Here is a 23,439-nt window from a genome sequence, read left to right as displayed (position 1 = left end):
TGCAGGCCAAAGCAATTACTACAAACTAATGACTGTCATGGGGTCTTTTCAAAAGGGTTCCTGTGAAGCACATGCAAAACTGCTGTATGGGGTTGTATTATGTATTAAGTACGTATTACTGCTGTAATGTAATTGGCAGCAGTAGTGTTACGCAGTCTGTGTTCGGGAGGCAGCTCTGAATGGGCAGTGATCACTTGCGAGGTATGTGATACACTTAAAATCCTTTGATGCTTACGCATTTCTCTTATGGTTCAGTCGGTTACTATGGCCTCATGGTTCCCGTGACCTGGTCACTATCCAGCTGGTGTCTCTTCGTCTTTTCCCTTCCTTCTGTTTAGGACTCTGCACTTTCTTTGTCCATAACAGGTCTCCTTCGGTATACTCGAGGTGCCCTCTGGCTTCCCCTCTGGGCGTTCTGGTATGCGGGTGTCTTGGGCTGGGACAGTCTTCCTCCAATCTATCTGTTCTCTGTCATCTTTCCATGTACTATCCACCTCGGGAAGCTCACTTTCTAACCAAGGGAACGCCTCAGCCTTGTGTTCCAAAAGGGCCTGGAATGGAATTCATCACACTGTCACACTTCAGTGAAATGTTGTGTTGAAAAATCTATCCTTTGCTAGACTCACACATCCACCAGTGTGGAGAGCAAACCTGTTTTGCTAACCAATTTATATCGAGTGCCTCGTATGGTGCTCAATACCTACATGTGTGAAGGAATATATTGACATGACTAAAATATTTGGAGAAATGTTAAATAGCAACTTTGAGAAGTTAATCTCAGGAATGATGGCTCAGGGCCCCAGGGGCCCATGCAGAAGGTTTTGTTAGCAGTCATCTCTCACAAGCAAGCTTAAATACACTTTTAAACTCCACCAACAACACAGGCTGGCTTCGAAATCGTAGCAGTCGAAGATCAGTGGTAAAATTAACTAACACGAACTCACCTTTTGTTGAAAAAAGTTCTCAGTAATACTTTTCTCCTATTTGTCAACCTTACAGGGTAGATGTGGTGCGTATTTGACTGAGAGGGGAGAATGAGGGAGAGACACCGTCTGAGGCCCTGTCTTCCCCCTTGTCATCCTTGGTAGCTTGCTACTCACGATTCATGAATTGTTTATTGAGAGCCAAGTATGTACCAGCCTCAACTAATCATTAGAAAGGGAACAGATTAATAAGAAATGGTCTTTGTCCTGTGGGATATGTCCACATGTCCTTAAAGAGACAGTTTAGAGAACATAGAATTTTGGCCAGAAACGGTTGTTTTGTATTTTTCTCTCTAATGTTAACCCTTGTATTTGAAAACTTTCAGATACTCATCAATATTTATTAAACAATCTTTAACCCTTATTTTCTTTCTACTTATGCAAAAGGAAATCTAGTGAAGACATCAGTCATTTGTAGTGTCGGTTCATGGAGTTTTGCTAATTTGATTTAAAGTGGGAAAAACCTCTACTGTTTCCACACGGATAATTTGTTAAGAGTTGTCACTAAAATTTGTTTTTCAGATGTAATGTTAAAGCTAATTTTATATTGAACTAGAAATAAACATATGTGGGTATGTTTTGGATAGTTGTTTCTCTTTGACAAGAGCACCCTGATAATCATGGTATTTAGATTGGATATTATGAGTTCAGGCTACACGCTTTGCTCCAACGTGCTGCAAAATGCTGCATGATGAATCCAGAGAGCACGGTTCTGTGATGCATATTTTGACCAAATGTTTTATTTTTTTGAATAAAAGCTACCTGTATATTTATAGATGTGTGTGTGTGTGTGTGTTTGTAGCGGGTTATTTTCTGCAACTTCCTTTTCATTTAAAGCACCTGCACTTCATCTAACAGAATGTTGAATTTAATAAATTTGCATATATTTCTAGTGACTGTTCAAAAATAGCATACATGGTTCGGGGGCCTCCAGGCATCTTGTACACTTGCATGTTCAAGAGCAGGTTAGAGTGTGGATATCTCCATTTTTCTTTCTGTGGCTGTTTATCTGAGCTCCCAAGGTCCCCATTTTCCTTTCTTATTGGTACTGTCTGTTCACTAAGATGACAAATCAAATCCTTCATTTCTCCAGATAAATAAGTCTGCCTTTATTTTCTTTCACTTCTCCATTCTGCTAGTATGACATAAGCATATCTGTTAACTAATGTATATTTTCTTTGATTTGCTGAGAAAAGTCTAACTTTTGGAAGCAAAATGTTCTAAGCATAGGTTTGCAATAATTTTGGGTAGTGCTTGAAATACTTAAAAAATATATTTCAATTAAGAAGTTCTCTAAAGGGGCCCTCATTCTTTTTGTTAATAAAAGCCATTACCATTTGTGTGGCTTAGTGCTGTAACCTAGAAATTTCCCCCCAGTTCTTCCAAAGTGTATTTTTGCTAAATCAGCTTAACAGATGTTTTACTAAATGGACTGCCCCATGTTAATGAGACTGTCTCTGCATGGCAAGTATGAAGAGAATGTTACCCCTTTCTTGTGATGGCCCCTGCTTGTAATACAACCTACAGCAGGTTCTAAATCTCTAGGAGTCTCACAAGTTAGTGAGATTTGAAGAACACGGCGTGCATGGGGAGGGGTAAGCAAATTAAAGACAGGTTTGTAAAGGTGCTTTCTATAAATATTCAGAAAACTATCAATTTTAATTAAACATGTGCCTTTAAATATTTCATTCTCAACTAGGCTTTTATTTTATTAGCTGTATCTGATGGAATATATTCACCAGTGTGTATATACACTGGTGTCTATGTATTCCATCTGTAACAGTGTATGTTTATAAATACACACACACACTAACATGTATATGTTAGTATAGTCTAATAATACATTAGATCCAAAAACATGGTTTTTAATGCATTTCTGTTCTTCATTACATTCATATTCAATAGGTGATACAAGTTTGACATTTGCATTGTAGTTATGCTCAAATTAAATCCTAGAAGATTTAATAAACAACCAGAATACAATGAATGAGTCCTTCTTGAAATCACTACTAAGTAGTTATCTGTTATCATCTGCATTTAAAAATCATAAAGCATCACTTTCACAAGATCACTGGATGTATAGATTTCATTGACAGCAGCCATCTTTTGAAAAACTTATGTACTTGAACCTTGGACAACCTACCCAAATGTTTAGAATAGGTCATTGACAGCTTTAGATAGCTCACTGGACCCTCAGTGATCTCAGCCTTGCCTACTTCCTACATGCAAGAACAACCAAGGGAGGGAAAGGTAGATTCCAAAATGCTGGCAGGGAGGAAGGTTGAGTTGGAAGTTTCCAGTATGTTCAAGATCATCCAGTTTGCTGGGTGATGCAGGAATGGTGGCATTTCTGTGTGGTGACTTCTCAGCACTGGCCAGGGGATTTGAAGTAATCGATTGAATTCCATCAGGGTTGAGAGAGGTCAACAGGGGATGGCAATGAGAACAGCAGTTAAACATGGACTCCTAGCTCAGGTAAAACCAGCTTATTCACTTTCAGTATGGAAAACAGAAGCTTTCCACCTAAGCTGTTCTTTTGAGTGTGATCCTTCTGGCGAAGGTGGAAGATTTTTTGTTACTCTCTCTGCTTGTCCATACCTTTGGACGTGAACAATTTTATATCCTTCAAAATCAAGAAAATTTGCTCTGTATTGTTAGATAGATTTAGGGATAGAATATTTAGTTTGAGTTTTTCAAACAGAAGACAGTGGAAAATATATTTTTAACCAAGTAACCATATCAAAGAATTATTATGCTCTTTCATATAGTAGGTTTTTATATAATACTTCGGTCTAGAGTAATAAGCTTAAAAAAAAAACCCTCTATTTAGTAGTGTATTTTCTTTTTTTTTCTTTTTTTTTTTTTTTTAGTAGTGTATTTTCATCCACCACACTATCTTGGTTCTGTTATTTGATTCCTTGCCCTGGTTAAGTAGGGGTTGAAAGGAACTGGTAGGCCTTCAGAATAGGTAATACCAAGGACTGAGACACAAAGATTATTTTTAAATGACAGTAGAGAAAGAGACAGATGGCCGTTCCCTTCACATGTTCTAATAGCAACTAGAGCTGTTAAGTAAAATAAGGGGCAGCTCAGAATGTGACTAAACCCATACAGAGAACTAAGTTAGTGTCAAGAATTTAGACAAAATAACCTTTCTTATTTTAAAGGAAGGATTTAGATTGTGTTCAAATCATCTGTCATTGAGCCTATGTTCTCATTTCACCTTTCTAGTGTTGACATCATCTTTAAACCAAAGTGTGTTATAATAAGTGAAAGTAAGTTAGAAAAATGAAAATAAGTAAAGTTGGTTACTCTGTACCTCAGTTTCCCTCTTTGATACAAGTTAGTGTTTTAGATTACATTTCCTGAGGCCTCTCTAACTCAAATTTCACATGTTTCTTTAAATTGCAGTATTCAGGAAATAAGCCTATTTGGCTTACAACAGGCAGAAATCTTTGTCTCATCAGAGCTCTTAAACTACATTATTTTTGCCTATTTTGCTCTTATATTCCTGACAAAGAAGTAGTGAATTATGGCCAAATTCCAACAGATTCCTGTTGATTATAAGAAAGTTAAGGGTTTCCCTTAAATACATATTTTAACATCACCAAATTGCCATAAGATTATTGATACCTGGTTGTTCAGAAAGGAGCCTAGGAAAAACAATTTCATTAAGATGCACATCGTGTATTTCAAAGCACAATGTATTTAATCTGATTAGTTGGCTGAGACCCAGGCAGTGCTCTGTCAGCAGATCAGGAGTAAAACAATGAAGCTATAATTAATGAAATTAATGCCAGATATAGAAACTTGAGATTTGAGGTGACATTTCGGTCATAACATTTCCTTTGAGCTTAGTAGAATGGAGAGACAGTTTAGTTGGAAGTAATTGTTCTTAGTTTAATGGCACATGATTAGATGAGAATGGTTATTTTTCTCATGCTACTGGCTGCTTGGACTCTAAGTTGGCAGGCATGATGGTACAAAACTGTCAGACAAATTTAATCAGAAAGTTCAGAAAATAAAAGGGTATGATTTAATTTACTATTTATAGCTTCTCTTTCTTATGAGTACAAGTAAAGTTTCATGGCATGTCCATTTTCATCATTCTAACTACATGAAATTGTTGGTCGCCAGTCTTTCTAACCCTCTACATCCAATCAGTTGTCCAGTCGTGTTAGATTTGCTTCCTAAATATCTTTTAGATCTATCTCCACAGCCATTTGTTGGGCCAGCATCCCTCACCAAAGCTTCCCAACCGGTCTGCCTGCTTCAGTCTTGCCCTGATCAGATACTTTCTCCATAGAGCAGTTGAGGTGATTTCTCTCAGTGTCAGACTATGCCACAGTCTTTGATAAAACACACCAATTACCCCCTAGTGAGTGGACTGATGCAGTTTTTCAGGTGATAAGTACAATTTCCCCTCAAGATACAACACCAAATACTCTTTATCTGATAGAGCTTTTTCAGCATCCCAAGGAAATAGTTTAACCTCTCACTGTAAAAATTAGTTTTGCACAATAAGATATTGGTCTCTGAGGGTAGATATTAAAATAGTAATAATAGTAATAGTAATCATAGCCAAAATTTATCAAGTGGCCCATGAAAGACAGGAATGGAAATCGTGAGGAAGAGTCCCGAGTCAGGACGATCGCCAGGTGCCGTGGAAGGCTGATCCTGGCTCAGCTGGGGTGGGGGAGCCTGATGTCAGGTCAGGAGCGCGGCTCTGTGAGCCATTTGTATGAAGGAGATGTGAGGACACACTTGAGGTGAAATAAAAAATGCCTATAAAAGGCATGTGGACCGTGTAATCTCCTTCCGAGGTTAGTAAATATTCAGGGCAGATGAATTCTAAAACAGTATCACCAAGACAGTGGTGACTCTTTCTAACTGGAGGCCTGCTAAGTCCTTGAGCCTTGTTTGGATTACATGGGGGTGACATTTGGCAGGTGCAAGTCTGTCTGGCAATGGACACTTCCATCATTTGGGGGCTTCTCTTTAACATAAAAATAATATAAAATTATGACATCAAATGTATGAAAATGTGCTTTACTGTGCTAGTGAAGGCCCCAGAAACCTGAGCTTTGCATCACGTTCATCCACCTCTGGCAGTTTGGACTTTGGAATGTTTACTCTGCTTGTCTTGAAATATAGTCGGTGTAGTTTCTGTTTCTTGTATGGTGGTAGGAACATTTCCGCATCAAGATCCTACCATATTCTGAGGGTGTGAGCCTTGGCTCTTGTATGGTAGTGGTGTATAGAGAGCTCTACTTCTCCCACGGTTTGTTAGATGTTATATACACTTGAAACAATTGATGTCTCAAGAAAGATGAAGAAAACAATATATATTGCTGGAGGCAAGAAGTGGATTTAAAAGATCATGAGAGCAGCCTACACAATGACTCGGAGCTGTCAGCATCAGAGGGAATGAAGCCCTCACTGACGGGATAAGCATTAATGATGGTTTCCAATCACAGAGGGGAATTTTCTCTATATTTTGAAAGAATAATTGTGTAATTTTATCTTTGTGGAAACTTTGACAGTAGACATGGGTTTTGGAAATGAGTTCAGCCTGCATAGAAAACATATCTATTTCTTGCCTCCCTTCATTTTGCGGAGAAAAAAAATCTAGGTAAAGCAAGACAGATGTGTGTACTCACAGTAGGCTAGATATTGTCTAATGCAGTAAACAGGGTGTTTGGAATATACAAAATTTGAGAACAACAAAATAGGGTGTTTGATTATGTGACTTCTCTTTTTGACCTCAAAAGCAATTTTTAAAAGTAAATTTTTTAAAAGTCTTGAAAACTTCTTTATTTACGGTGTCATAAATTATAATAATAAGCAAAATTTAGAACTTGTTAGAGAAAAAGACAAGTGTGGTGACAAATTTATATGTTCATTGCCTTTTTGTTTTCACCGTATGCACCCTGGTATATGGGCCCACCATGTTGATGGCCTCGTGAAGTGGTTGGCATGTTGCATATAAACCTAGACCAGGGCTCTTGAGATGCACAAGTTAACTCCAAGAACAGAAGTAACCGGGGGGCTTGAGGGGGGCGGGGAGGCTTAGCCGTTGGGCCTCTGCCTTCGGCCCAGGGCATGATCCTGGGGTCCTGGGATCGAGTCCCGCGACGGGCTCCCTGCGTGGAGCCTGCTTCTCCCTCTGCCTGAGTCTCTGCCTCTCTCTCTCTCTCTCTCTCTCTCATGAGTAAATAAGTAAGATCTTAAAAAAAAAAAAAAAAGAATGACCTGGCTCCATCACTTGGAAGCCATGAGGCCTTGTACAAGTTACTTAATAATCTCTCTTAGGTACTGACTTTCTTTTTGTTTTAATTTTTAAAACTTTTTAATTTACTTATTATCAGTAGACTTTAATGACCTCGAGAAATTTTAGGCTCAGAAACAGCGCGGGAAACAGCGCAAGGGCGGGACGCAGGCCCTCGGCGACCCGCTGCCCCCGCGCGCCCTCACAGCCCGGCAGCCACAGGCGCCCCCGCCGCCCAAGCCCCTGGGTACGCCAGAGGGCGTTTGCTGTGTTGTACATTCTTTTTTTTTTTTTTTTTTTTAAGATTTTATTTATTTATTTCTTCATGAGAGACAGAGAGAGAGAGAGAGAGAGGCAGAGATGCAGGCAGAGGGAGGAGCAGGCTCCCTGCAGGGGCCCCACGCGGGCCTCGATCCGGGACCCGGGGTCAGCCCTGGGCCCACGAAGGCCCTCAGCCGCGGAGCCCCCCGCGGCCCCGTGTTGCACATTCTAAGTTTAGACAAACGCACAGTGCGTGTATCTGCCCTTGTAGTATCGTACGGAGCGGCCTGGCTCCTGTTCATCCCCAAATCCTGGTAATCACGGATCATATTTTTATTGTCTGCATAGTTGCATTTTCCAGAATGTCCTGTAATTGGAATCATAGAGTATGTGACATTTCAGATTGTCTCCTTTCACTTAGTAATATGTATTTATGGTTACTTGTGTTTTGTTGTGGCTTATTAGCTCGTTCTTTTGATCACTGAATAGTATCCCATTGTCTACATATACAGCAGTTTGTTTACTCATTCACCAATGAAAGGACATTTTGGTTGCTTCTAACTTTTGGCAATTATGAATAAAGTTAGTATAAACATTTGTGTGCAGATTTTTGTGTGGACGTAAATTTCCAGCTCATTTGGGTATTAACCAAAGAGCCCAATTGCTGAATCGTAGGGTAAGAGTGAGTATATTTGGTTTTGTAAGAAATGGTCAAACTGTCTTCCAGTGTGGCTGTATTATTTTTCATTTACAGCAGCAATAAACAGTCCTATTTTCCTGTACCTTCCCCAGCAGTTGCTATTTTCAGTGTTCCACATTTTGGCCATTCTGGTAGGTATCTAGGGGTATCTCATTGTTGTTTTACTTTTTAGCTCCATAATGACATATAATGTGGAGCATCTTTCCATATGATCAGTTTCTATCTGTATATATTCTTTGATAAAGGTCTCTTCATATCTTTTTACCATTTATTTTAGGGACACGTTTATCATCTGAAAGAAAAGATAGTAACTACTCCAGGGGGATCCTAAAAACAAACTGATTCAATTAGATATCTTAGCATAGGCCCTAGGATATAGATGCAGTAAATATTAGATGATATTTTTTGTTATGAACTATCTACATAACTTCATAATAACATGCCTGAAACAACCTTCTCCACACCCTACCCTACCAACCAGCTTCCTTTCCCATTTAAAAAAAAAAAATCAGTTTCTCAATTTTCTTCTTTTTGATTTGGCTTAAAATATTTCTGTCATTTCTGACTCATCCTCTAGATGCAGACAAATTTTGTGAATTATTTTTCCTATGGAATTTTTGAATTAATGAACAAACTGTTTCAGAATGATGTTGGGTATCTCTCTCATTTATATATATATGTATGTATTATTAATATATTATATATTGCATATATAATATATATATTTAATCATACACTGTTTGTGTATTTTTCAGGTTGATTAAATGAAGTATTACCTTGTTAATTTCTGAAATGTTTATTAGGCAAGAGAAAATATTTACTGCATAATTAAATTATTTTCTAATTCTTGTTTTGGTTTGTTGTTCAAAAGTGATATATCTAAGAATAAACATCACTAATTAAAAGTTTATTAAAATTGGTAGAATATATAGAAATGCAGTTTCTGATTATGAATGACATGGAAATTGGTACCTATGGGTACGTATGGCCACAAAATGCAAGCTTCTTCACCAAAGAAGGGATAGAAATTTCACCAGAACTTTAGATTTAACTAGAGGTATTCAAGTATGTCAAACTATCCAATTATTAATTCTATCTCACGATTCCTATGTGGGTATCTGGCCAAAGAACTTGATTTCCAAAATCTCAAGTGGATTAACTGACTTTTCTTTTCTTCTCTCTCTCCTTCTTCCTTGTTTAGACCTTGGTTATATATATATAAAAAGTAATTCTCTTCATTATATAGTGCTCTCCACAATAAATGTACTTTTGATCCCCTCACCCCTTTAACTCATCACCCCATTCATCTTCCCTCTGGTAACCACCAGTTTGTTCTCTGTATTTAAGTCTTTTTTTCTTCATTCATTTGTTTTGTTTCTTAAATTCCACATAAGTGAAATCATAGGGTATTTAACTTTCTTCAACTGACTTATTTAATTTAGCATTAATAACCTGTAGATCCATCCATGCTTTTGCAAATGGCAAGATTTCATTCTTTACTATGATTAATATTCCATTATTTATTCCATTCTTTATTATGGCTGAGTAATATTCCATTATATAGATATACATATATCTATATATATATATATATATCCATATATCCATCCCACTTCTTTATCCATTCATCTATCAATGGCCACTTGGGTTTCTTCCATAGTTTGGCTTTTGTAAATAATGCTGCCATAAATATAGCAGTGCATATATCTTTTCAAATTATGTTTGGTGAGTTGTTTTTGTTTTGTTTTGTTTTGTTTTGTTTGGTATTCTTTGGATAAATACCCAGTAGTGCAATTACTGGATCATATGGTAATTCTGTTTTCAGTTTTTTGAGGAAGCTCCTTACTGTTTTCTACAGTGGCTGCACTACTTTGCATTACCACCAATAGTGCACCAAGGTTCCTTTTTTCCACATACTTGCCAAAACTTGCTGTTTCTTGAGTTTTTTATTTTAGCCATTGTGACTAATGACAGACATTCTGACAACTGATATCTCATTGTAGTTTTGATTTGTATGTCCCTGATGATGAATGATATTGATAGGGACATTTTTAATACTTTAATTTTTAAACACCTGTTTATATTGCGGCTGAAAATTCAGTTATTTCAGAAGACTTGTATGTACATGTCCATGCCAATCATTCATTTTTCTTTTAAAATACATGTGCTAAATATCATAGATTTACAATTATTACTGCAAACTGGCATTTTCACATCTAGAATAAAAGATACTCAGTAAGTGTCCATAAAATTATAGAGACTTTATTTTACAGTTAAATTGGATTCTCTAAATAACTTAAGAGCAAAAATTAGAAGCAAACTCCTCTGACTTTTTACTGCAAAGTATGGAACCAGAATAACTGCTGAATTGCAAATATTTATCCAGGCTCTGTTCTAAGCCTGCAAGCAAACAAAAAAATATTTGAATTTCTGCCAAAGAAGATGTTAAAAAATAGCTATAGTTTGAGATTGAAAAAGATGTAGCAGCCTATACAAAAAGTAAGCCTTATGACTTAGGAAGAAAACAAGTTTTAAACTGTCAGGTAAAAATAGATATACTGCACTTTCTAAGGTGATCAGTTACAGTTGCATGAGGGATAGAAATTTCACCAAAATTTTAGATTTAACTAAAGGTCACATATTCAAGTATATAAAAATATCCAATTAATTTAATTATCATGTGGCTTAACGGCTAACTGCAAATAAATCTAACCTTGTAGAAGATGTATCTAGACATATATCTGTCAGTGTATCTTTTCACAAAAGTGTAAGGAAAAAACTAACTGGTTATCATTGAATATGATTTATGAGCAAGTCTCTCTTCTTTGTGCAGTTCATTCATATTTTATATAGTGATTATATATAATTTATTTTTATATTCTCCCTTGCCTTACCGCACTAATCAAAATAAGAGGCTCTTGTATAATTATATCCCTTGCATTTTTGTCAGTGACATCTTCTAGTGGATCTGGCAATCTGGGAGGTTACTGACCAGTGTGGGAGTTTTCTGTATCATTCAAAAAGTTGACTTCCCCGGCACTGACATTTTTTAACCTTCACATTCTTTCTGTTCCTCCATTCCTCCTAGTATCTCTCCTGAAAATGCATTGAGTACCTAATACCTGACACAGTGTTGGATACTAGAGATGCCAAGATGGATAAGAGCTCCCTTGAGAAGTTTCTTCTAATCTGATACGTGTCTGTAACCACAGTGAATGGACAAATAGAACTGTGTGTTAAATTCGGGTGCGGCTGGTTGTGCTTTTGCATATGCTGTTTACCCATCCTAGAGTGTATCCTTCTCACATGTAGACAGGCACCGTGTAATAAACTGTACCCATTTTTCAAGATTAGGTTTAAACATAGAGGTTGAGTAGGTTGATCCTTGATTCCATTGCCATAGCATCTTGTAATGCAGCATGTGCCTGGCAGAAAGGAGATGTTTAATAAATCAATAAATGTTAAGTATTATCACTGAATGAAGTTTATTATGTATGTCACTGAGATATTTATAGTACCTAGTGGGTGAGAAGTGTGAGTGTATGTGCCTGTGTGTGTGTGTGTGTGTGCATGATGATATAGTGCATTTCAAAGACAAATTAGAATAGAAAAATCAAGATGGCATTTAATGGCATCTGATTTAAGCTTTAAATATGAGAAATGATGTTAAGAGGTGGAGGGATGAAAGACGACATTTCAAGCAGTTGATACAACATGGACCAAGTAATATGCTTGGAAAATACTAATTATTAAGGGGAAACCCATCTATTCAAGAACATTGGAGAGGATATCCCAGAAGTTAAAAAGACTGCTTCTGGAATTGGAGGGCTTGACTTTATACCTTGACTATCACCATGTCTTGTCATGTGACATTGAACAAGCTATTTCCCTTCCCAGTACCTCAGTATTGTTATCTATCATATGAGAAAAAGAATAATACATACTTCATAGAATGGTAGAGATAATCACTATTTATAGAAGATACTTTGGATCTAGCATATTTTTTGTACTAGGTGCTGTAGTTATTGTTATGAGTTTTTAAAGAGATAAAACTATAATGGACACTTAGAACTAGATTTTGAAGGAACTAGGAAGATAGGCTCATAAGCTTGTGGTTTGTTTTTTATTTCTTGTTAAATTTTATTTTGTTTAAATATCATGTATGTTAAAAGTTACTAGGCCCTGCCTCCCAGTACCATCACATTAGAGGTTCGTATTTCAACTTATGTATTAAGGGGACACAAACATTCAGTTCATAACACCACACAAAGTGGTTATGAATGACATTTTAAAGCAAAGTTCTAGGAATAGCTTTAAAAAACAGGGAATAATGCAAGCATTTAATTATTGTGATTTGTATGTAACATTTTTAAAAAGCTGACATGTCTGTTACTGCTTTAGACAGTATTTCAAAAAGTTTTCTTCCCTACGACTAGAGATAATGTTCTTCAAAATAATTAAATTCCAGCATTATTTGAAAAAAAAATTTTTTAAGCAAGAAGTGTATTATATTTACCCTTTGAAAGGTATCTTTTCTGCTGTCAGTCTAATGATGCAGGGTATTCCCCAACAGTAATTTGGTTCCATTATATTTACATCATCAGTTTTAGAAAAATCATTCTATGATTTTTAGTGAAAAACTATAGAATGGATAGATTTAGGTAGCTATTGTTCTGGCTCTTTAATTGTCAGTGCAGAGAAACATGTTTTTAATAGGTACCATAAAGGAAGAGAGAAAGAGATACTCTAAGAATGGAACATTTTCACTATTAGGTTAAGGCAGTGATAACCAGTTGAAAGTGTATTGGTTAAATTCTGAAATACTTCTGTAGGAATTGAGAGTGGAAAACTGAAAGTAGTGCCTTGTCAACCCAGTAGAGAAGTTAATTGTATTTTGAGGGAGATATTGACTATGGTAACGTCAGTCACATTTGTGCAGGGTAAACCATGTTGACCGTTCCAGACATTATTCTGTTTATATTGCATGTACGAATAGGCCTTTCTTCTTATTTCAAATAAGTATAGACAACATGGTTTATGTCAAATTAATAGAAACAGTGAAAAATTTATTTCATTAGCTTGGAGTTGATTCTGAGAACTAGAGTTATCATTAAAGAATCAAAATATATCTAAAATGACCTTTTAACTAATTGGAGCCCCAATAACAATAATGATTGATAATAGCTAGCAATTATTTACCTTTATTATTTACCAGGTAACATGGTAGACCCATTACATAGATTATATAACTCGTAATAATAATAACTTTATAAATTATATATTTTTATCCCTTATAACTATCCATATTTTATAGCAATTAAGATTCAGATAATTTCAATAATATGCCTAAAATCTTACTAATAGTGTATGGTTAAAACCACAGCAACCCCAAGTTCATATTCAAAGCCCATGTTCTTTGGCTTAATACTACCCTGAGTCTCTTAAATAGGTTTCTAGCAGTATGATCATGAATTATCTGTCATATTTTCTACCTGCCATTGACTCTTCACACCTGTACTTATATTCCTTTTGGGGAATCTAACATTTTCTTTGTTGTCATTAAAAATCTATTTTCCTTTCTTTTGTTCATCTTGGAAACTGAGAAACTTAACATTTGAAATCTTTGTTGCTAAATTTCTCATTGACACTTCATTTTCTAACAAATATAATTGGAGTTTTTTTTTTCTTCTTTTTATCTTTTGACCTTTTAACAATTTTTTGACCTAGCTTGAGCAATAATGGCAAGTTTATGTCTGTGAACACATTGTAAGACCAAGTGCTTGTAAATAATAGAGGATAATATTGGGTTGAATGCATGCCAGAAACTTCTACTCTTCTCTAAAGTGTCTGAGCAGAATATATTGAGCTTTAAAGAGATTCCATCTATTTGAAAACTGCAGTTTCTGAAAGCAATTTATATATTCTTAATAGCTTTGCAACCTATATCCCAGAGGAGTCTGATGCCATAACCTTAGTATTATTGAACAATGGTGTACACAGTGTCTTTGTTTTATAAGCAAGATCAAAAACAAAACAAAACAAAACATCATATACTTCCTCAGAAAGTTTATAATTTAAACTTGGGTTCAGCTCAGTGCAACACAACAGAGAGCAAGCAAAGAGTGCCAAGTGAACGTCACAGTTATGATATCTTGGGGGATGCGCAAAATTTTAGGAGCACTTTAGAGGAAAAACAGCTACAGACTTTATTCAGTAGCCTCAGACCAATAACATAGGGCCGAATAGGAAATTGCTGGTGACATAGCACATGCTGCACATGCTAAGCTATGAATTGATTCAGTTATAAAAACCCTGCCAACTTGAAAAAAAAAAAAGACAAAAGGACAGATTTGATGAAGAAAAATAATATATTTTTTGACTAAAATTTCCAGTTGTGTGTATGCATATAAACGAAACTCGTAGCATGGTCAGATAGCCTGAATTTAGGGACTGTTCTGGAAGAAAATGAGCAATATTTATTGTATGTGCAATTTATATAATTTAACCCTCACAATTTCTATGTAAAATCAGTGAAGTGGGTCTTAATTTACAGCTGATGAAACTGAGGATTAAAAAGATTTAATAGCTGTTTTCAAGGGCCCACATTAATTAGTAGTGGAGCTGGGTTCAAGTACTTAGAGTTGTGAGAAGTCAAAATAACCTGTACAATGTGCTTAGAATAGAAAGATCCTTAGCACACAGTAAGCCCTATAGGAACACTACTTGTTACTACTGCATATCATTATTGTTACATGGCTTAATTAAAGGAGGTTGTCTTTTTTTCCCCTTTTGTTTAGTGCACACATAAAACACAGCCACCTTATAGGAGTTTTCTCTCTCTCTGTCTCAGCAACTTCTATATTGAGGTTTAGATAAAGCCTCTGCTGTGCAGAAGTTATTGATTATTTGATGTTTTCTGTGTCACAGCATCTGGACATTCCCCTTGGCCTGTAGCTCTATTCTATTTAAGCATCTCATACCCACCTCTGACCAGCAGAGTAGAAAATAACTGAGTTGTAGGTATTCTGAAAGTTTCATTAAGAACTTGTCAAATAAAAAAAAATAGAAATAACTTGTCAAATAGCAACTCGCTTTGCCATTTTCACTTAAAAAGCTCTCAGACTCGTTATTTGAATGAGTGTTCAGTTAAAGAGGAGCTTAATGGTAGAATCAGGATGGGGGGAAAGTCAAAAGGGGACAAAGGTTAGACTCCATTGCCTCTATCATTTTCAATCAACACAGTAGTGCTGGAATACATTAAACAGCAATCTATAGCTTTTTAATCTAAGAATTAATACAGAGAATAAATCTTTTCTTCACAAAATGTTTTTCATCTAAGGATCAAAAGTCCCAGCTATTTCCAGTAGCAGCATCTGTTGCTTTACCAGTTTCCACAGAGATGAGCTCGTGTTAGTTTTCATCACATTTGTTCAAGTCTGGAATCTGGTTAAAGTACGCAAACAGTCCCATTGCCAGTTAAGATTGCATTCATATAGTGCCCTGTGAATAATGCTGCATTTAATGCTACCTGCATTTATTTTGATTCAAATGACATTTGTAACTATGAATCTAAGCATGGATTATTTAAAAATGATTTAGAGTAAGAAGCATAAGATAAAGAATTCCACAAGGAAGAGTACTATGATATGCACAAGTCCTTAGGAAACAGTATTTATTTCCTTTAAATCTTTTCAATTGTATTTTATTTTTTTCAACATCATTTTGGGAAAACGTTTGTGAAAAGAAGTCTGTCATATATATGTCTGACCTGCAGATTGACCATCATAGGCATTTTTCTTTTATCCAGCTTACAGTGGCTTAATATTAGTATCTGTAGGTTGACTGTACATTAATATCTTGAGTTGAAACCAGATTTAAAAACTATAATCTTGAACATAAAAATACTGATTCAAAGAGACACCTGCAATGTTTATAGCATCATTATCAACAAAAGCCAAATTATGGAAAGAGGTCAAATGTCCATAGACTGATGAGTGGATAAAGAAGCAGTGGTATGTGTGTGTGTGTGTGTGTGTGTATACATATATATATGTAAATATATATTATACACACACACACAATGGAATATTATCCAGCCATTAAAAAGAACAAAATCTTGCCATTTGCAATGATGTGGATAGAGTTAGGATTACGCTAAGTGAAATAAGTAGTCAGAGAAAGACAAATACCATAAGATTTCCCTTATGTGTCAAATTTAAGAAATGAAACAGATGAACGAACATGAAAGAAAAAAGAGAGGCAAAGTATAAAACAGACTTTTAAATATAGAGGAACAAACTGGGAATTACTGGAGGGGAGGCAGGCAGAAGATGACTTAAATGGGTGATGGGTTCATTAAGGAGGGCTCTTGTGGGGCACCTGGTGGCTCAGGGGTTGAGTGTCCACCTTCAGCCCAGGGCCTGACCCTGGAGACCTGGGATCGAGTCCCACGTCGGGCTCCCCGCATGGAGCCTGCTTCTCCCTCTGCCTGTGTCTCTGCCTCTCTCTCTCTCTGTCTCTCATGAATAAGTAAATAAATAAATAAATCTTTAAGGAAGGCGCTTGTGATGAGCATGGAGTACATAAGTGATAAATCACAAAATTCTACTACTGAAACTAACATTACATTATATGTTAGCTAACTGGGATTTAAATAAATATTTTAAAAAGAAAAATAATCTTAGGGGCTCTTGGGTGGCTCAGGCAGTTAAGGATCTGCCTTCAGCTCGGGTCATGATCCTAGAGTCCTAGGATAGAGCCCCCTAGCTGGCTCCTTTGCTCATTGGGGACCCTGCTTCTCCCTCTCCCTCTGTTCTCTCTCTCTCTCCCAAATAAACAAACAAATAAATAAATAATTTTTTTAAAAACTGAGTTGCTGAGTTGGAAATGTTTGTATTTGTGTACCTACATCCTTTTTTTTAACGATTTTATTTATTTATTCATGAAAGACACCGAGTTCATTTGATAGGTTGTTTAGAATTGGGTTCCTAACTAAAATAATAGAGACATGGCAAAGTAGAAAGAGCAACAACCAAACCCCCAGAAGTTGGAGTAATACTGTATTTTCTCTACAGCTTCCTAGATCTGTGCCCAGGGAAGGTCAAGAGTTAGTCATTTCTCTGAACACTATATTCCTTACCTTTAAATTGGACATAAGAATATTTTCTTGTTAGAATAATGCTTAGAATTAGAAATAATATGCAGAAAGCACCTAACCCAGTGCCTGAGATATGATAGGCATTTATCTTCTGCATAGTTATTTTAAAAACTCTGGGAAAAGATGGTATATGAGTGTAACATATGACTAATACTTAAAAGGCAAGATTTTGGAAAGATTTAGGGAAGAAATTATCTTCAACATGGCTTTTCAAGTATGCACTTATCCTAATTTCTGGTATCGTATGTGTGATCACTAGTCAGAGAGAAATCCCTTTATCCAGACTATTCCAGGCATAAACACAGTAGAAATTATTTATAAACTGACAGAGGGAGAATAAAAATGTAAGCAGAAAGACTATCATTATTTGGCTAAATTATGCTTATTTTTACAGAGGTGCATTTTTAAAATGTGTCTATCATTTTACACTTCAATAGGCTCTACTAGAAGTCTGATAGTACAAGTAGAAGAAAGTAGATTTTACAACTTACAGAAAATTACATCTTTGAACTAAAATAAGACTGAAATTTGATAATATGTTTTAAAAGTATTCATGTACTTCATGGTTCACATCTTAATATCAGAGGTTGATTTAATAGTAACGTACTCTAAATATATGATTTCTGAAGACAATATGGTTGAGTAAATAAGAGTAGCATGAGGTAAATGATATCCAAGTAACATAATGTGTAGTAGCAAAATTTTAGCTCTCATATCCAGCATCCAGTTTCAGAGGTTCCTATAGCAGGAATAAAATTGGTAACATCGCAGATTACTGATTGTAGCATAGATTTCTAAGACTTGAGCAAAAGTTCATCAAGCCTTAAGGGTCCAGAAGAATGGAACCACCACAGTGACCTTCCATTATCTGGTATAAAAATATTTTCAACTTTTTTTCATTAAGCAAATACTGGGGATAGTTATATTTACTCAACTTTGTTAGGACTTTAATACGACACATTTTACACTTTTGTACATGTTACTTGATTTCATGCTCAGAGCAGTCCCTGTGATGCAGGTATTTCCATGCTTTACAGAAGAGGAGTTATACTCAGTTAAGTATCTTTCTTACGTTTGGATGCGAAATCAGGTTTGCTTCATATATCACATGGCTTCATGAGCAAAATCACAATGATTTTGTGATTTCTCCACTTCTTCTAGAGACATACATGTTCTGAAATTGGTCTATTCCATTTTTACTTTAGTTTTTGGATAAAAAGCAATTAATTATGCCTTGATGTACTGCCCTCCAAACATGTGCAGTGAAAGTCACCCGTGTTTTTCATTAGGAGAAAGTATATGCATAACAACTATTAACCTTTAACATATTCTTTTATTCCATGTACTTAGATAAACAGTTCAAAGCTTAAATAAGAAAGCAAAATGAATTTCTTAGGTCAAACTGACTGTACATATATCCTTCTCCTATGCATGATTTATCAAAGATTTTCTTTTTGCTTGTAGGGATGACTTGTCAAGCTCGAACATCTTACACTGAAGATGAAGTTCTTTGGGGTCATCGTTTTTTTCCTGTTATCTCCTTAGAAGAAGGGTTCTTTAAAGTTGATTACTCCCAATTCCACGCGACGTTTGAAGTCCCCACCCCACCCTATAGTGTGAAAGAACAGGAGGAGATGCTTCTTATGTCGTCCCCTTTAATAGCACCAGCCATAACTAACAGCAAAGAAAGACATAATTCTGTGGAGTGCTTAGATGGACTGGATGACATTACAACAAAACTTCCATCTAAGCTGCAGAAAATTACTGGAAGAGAAGACTTTCCCAAAAAACTCTTGAGGATGAGTTCTACGACTTCAGAAAAAGCCTACAGCTTGGGAGATTTGCCCATGAAACTTCAACGAATAAGTTCGGTTCCAGGCAACTCAGAGGAAAAACTGGTGTCTAAAACCACCAAGATGTTGTCTGACCCCATGAGCCAGTCAGTGGCTGATTTGCCACCAAAGCTTCAAAAGATGGCTGGAGGAGCAGCCAGGATGGAAGGGAATCTCCCAGCCAAACTACGAAAAATGAACTCTGATCGATTCACATAACAAAACACCCCCGTAGGCATTATTTACTGTTTGAATTAGTAATAGTCCAATATTTGGCTGATGAGGTAATCCTCGAAGGAATCTGAAAGGCACATTTTTCTCCCCAGTCACATATGCATATTTGAGAACCCTTTCTTCCCAAGTATTGCCACTGTGCAGAAAGCAAAGTTGTGTAAAGGGAGGACATCGTAAGAAAGTTCTTATTAACGGGCATGTATTATCACATCAAGCATGCAATAATGTGCAAATTTTGCATTTAGTTTTATGGCATGATTTATATATGGTATATTTATATTGTATATTCTGGAAAAAATATATATATATATTTAAAGAGGTGGTACTCTTCACGACATTTCTAACATATGTATTAAGCCAAACATGAGTGGATAGCTTTCAGGGCGATAAAAACTATATATATGTGTGTGTGTGTGTGTATATGTATATGTATACACACACACACACACACACATACATATATATCTAATAAAATTGTGATGTTTTGTTCAAAGTTGTAGTTCTTGTGCATGTTTACTTTATTAGGCTAGGAAGGCTTCTGGCATTAATTATTAATACCAAATATTTTAGCCTTAAATTATTTGTCATTTTAAAATTTGATTTAATGTTTTCTGCTGTTTAAGGTCCTGGGAGGTTATCAATTGTACTTTATATGAGGGAGTCACTTGAGTCTATGCTACTTATGGCCCTACATAAATATAACCATCATGTATTTAACTTGTAAATTGTAGAGCATACCAGTATGCTAAAAATTTCTTACAATTTTTAAAAGTTGCTAGTACTAGGTGAAAATTAGTTAATTTGAGAATTGGTCCTTTTCTGGACAACTTGAAGCCTGGAAATCTGTTTTGTATATGATCTAATACAAACATGAGCTCTGAACAAATGCTGAATCATTGTAGCCATCAGTAGCCAACTTACTTTGAATATATCAGAATCTGCTTGAAATTACATGATTAATGGTCCCTGTTTCAAACAGTCAGTTGGTAGCATTTCCACCCTTTTTCTGGAATTTCTGTCATTTTAAAAACCAATAATTTATTCTTGAGGAGATACAACAATACAATGAAACAGATGATAAATATTTATGCTTAAAATACGTATGTCTAAATGAGTCTCTTTTTTAATGCTGTTCTCTTGTTTGTAGCACTTATTGTATCAGGACAGACTTTTTTCTGCACCTGGGGAAACTATCCCACCCATGCCTGTCACTCTGTTCAGGAAGAATGTTATGTATATACCCGAGAGAATTTTAAATTAGATGAATTGAAGATATTTTACCCATGTGGGCTTGTTTGTTTGTTTGTTTGGTAACCATGATTTTATTGGTGTCCTGGATCCCTGGCCTACCAAAGTAATTTTAGCAGTACTATTTTTCTAACCCCGAGGTCTGATATTTATTACTCATTAGTGGAAATAAAAACTATTGCTCAGAAGAACACCTATGAAATAGAGATCTGGAATGCAGAGACTTTTATGAAATTTTTTAAGTGTTCCTTATCAAAATACCATGGATTTTCCTATAAAATTTCTTTGGGCATTGCACTGTAAGTCTGTTCAGAATTAAGCTATTTCCCCTTGTTAATATCAAAATCCTTACTTATCCTTAATGACTGGTTTGGGCTCTCATCATTTCCCATTTTTTAGCAATCCTGTGATGATTTTCTTATTGGAAAATAATTACATCAACAATTCTGTCATTAACTACAATAATACCGTCTGGCTACCTCTGTATCAACCAAATTCTGTAGGTGCAAACATATCCCAGGGAATTGTTACTGGCAAAATGATCAACCTTGAGCATTCATCCACTGTGAATAGAGTTAGCTGCTCTACCCCTTGATCCCATGGCTGGTTATAGGAAATGAAATAGTAACAGAGAGAGAAAGGGGTCCAAGGGGCATGAGATATTTCTTATCAGTGGAAGAAACTCCATAGATCATTTAGTCCAAACACTTAAAACTAAATAGAGCCATAATTTAATTTGGAGAGTCGTTCTAATTTGTCTTTGGTACCAAGGAGACTATGGGACCAAAGACAAACTCTCCGAATGTATTCACTCATTCATTCAACAAAAATTTTTGCATGCCTTTCATGTCCTAGGTAGTTTTAGCTCCTGGAAATTTGGCTACAACTAAGTTAGAGGAGGTCGCTGCCCATTTGAACATTGCATATTGGTAGGAGAGTGGAGAGGTGCCCTATGGGGACAGAACACAAATGAGATGATTTCAGATACTCAAAATATCAGTTTAAGGTGAAGAAAACAGGACAGCAAAATGGAAAAATGACTGGGTGGAATAAGAATTGACTATTTTAGAAGAGGTGACTGGCTTAGGGAGGAAGAGATACATGAACAGAGGTCTGAATAATGAGAAAGAAACACTATTGCCAAAATTAATTTTTCTTAATGATGCTATTCCTTTATCTTTTCCACATATGTATGGGAAAGGTATGATTTCTGCATGTAATTGCAGGTTAGCCCGTATTGCTAAGTTGATCAGAGGTCCCAGTTTACCCAGGGGAGTTCCAGTTTATACCTGTCGTACCTGTGTAATTAATAATAGCACTCCCTTCACTCTTAGAATGTCCTGGTTTGGATGATACATTATATGGTGACTCTATGTTTTTGTTGAAACTAAATTATGAAGTCTGATATATTTGGATAAAAATAAAGAATTGCTTTTTCTTCTCTTTTTGCTGATTTTTTTTTGACACTGATCATTACAAGAAAGATCATCTCCGTTTCATATATTTCAGCCTGCAGGACTTCTTATCAAAGTGATTTCATGTAACATTTGTTCAATCTGTATATGACATGTTTTCTCAGCAGTGAAAAGTTATGCATTTTATTGACTGAATAAAACATAAACCTCTGGTATTTCCATTTCAGGAAGTTATAAGAGCTCAAATCAAAGAGAATAAAAGTCAACTGAAGCCAGGATAATTGTCAGCCCACCAATGTGGTGACTGTTGGAAAGCAAAATGTAATGTTGTTCACTGAACTGAATAATTCTACTTAACAACTAGAAACTAGTCCCTTTCATGGTATAGCTCCTGTCATGGTAAAATATTTCATTCTATTTATCAAAATGATGTGAATAAAAGAGATATGATTATTTTGATAATGCCTATCTTCAATTGAAATATTCATTCTCAGCAATATGTGAATACAGTTTTGTAAATATATGCAAATTAAAAATAAGGATATTTTATCATTAGTTACTTCTGAAAAATTCTTATGTGGATTTAAATTCATCTATATGTAGCTTTAAATACTAAGAAATGTATTTAGTTGTCTCAGTACTGAAGAGCCTATTTGTCTAGAGAGGATGGGGCAATAATGAATTACTTCTGTTGGGGAGAGAATGTGATTATGGAGAGGGTGGCTTATAGTCTACCTGTATTATGAAAATTTTTTACAATTCCATACTATAAAGAGAATTCAGCTTGACACAGCACCTCTGTGGGCTCTACTTCAGAATTTGTGCTTAAATTACATTGTACGTAGTCTATTCAAGTTAGATTCAAGCTAATTGCATTTTCTGGCATGCAATTAATAATTATTTAAATGTGCAAGGTCATTTAGATTACAGAACTATAAATTCATGTATTCAGTACTGCAAGTTCAGTTTTATAAAAAGTATATTAAACTTTCAAAACATGATTGGGTTTAATTTTTACAGTGTGTTCATCATTTCTCCTCTTTCCAACAGTGAATGCCTCTTAGTCCTTGATTCAGTTTATCAGGAGACAATGATTTAATGCATCATAACTCATTCCTTGAGGGTTACTTTTATTTTTGTTCTTTATTGGTGAGATGCCTCAGTAATATGGAACCTGCTTGTAATAATACAGACTATTTCGGACCTGCATTTCTGAAAGGAATCTTCATGATCATCCTGTCCTTCACCGAATCGGTATTTCAAAAGCCAAAATAAGTCAAGTAGAAAAATGCATAGTCTTCCCAAATTTGTTTAAATATCAAATCACCTTTAAAAAAAGTG

The 23,439-nt window shown here is 35.7% G+C and overlaps 1 protein-coding gene across 2 annotated transcripts in view; it reads left to right on the top strand.

Moving 5' to 3' along the window:
- The window catches only part of KCNJ3 (potassium inwardly rectifying channel subfamily J member 3), a 141,510-nt gene extending 119,384 nt beyond the window's left edge, over positions 1-22,126 (top strand). Inside the window, exon 3 of one of the 2 annotated variants that reach the window (XM_072811486.1) lies at positions 18,834-22,126. In XM_072811486.1, the coding sequence (XP_072667587.1) occupies positions 18,834-19,420 (587 nt within the window). In that variant the 3' untranslated portion in view covers positions 19,421-22,126. The remainder of the gene's footprint in view (positions 1-18,833) is intronic. The other variant, XM_072811490.1, reaches the window with a different exon arrangement.
- The last annotated feature ends 1,313 nt before the right edge of the window (positions 22,127-23,439 follow it).

This window comes from Canis lupus, chromosome 34, assembly GCF_048164855.1.
Source record: "Canis lupus baileyi chromosome 34, mCanLup2.hap1, whole genome shotgun sequence".
NCBI classification, from domain to species: domain Eukaryota; kingdom Metazoa; phylum Chordata; class Mammalia; order Carnivora; family Canidae; genus Canis; species Canis lupus.
This window is presented reverse-complemented; position numbering and strand designations above follow the sequence as displayed.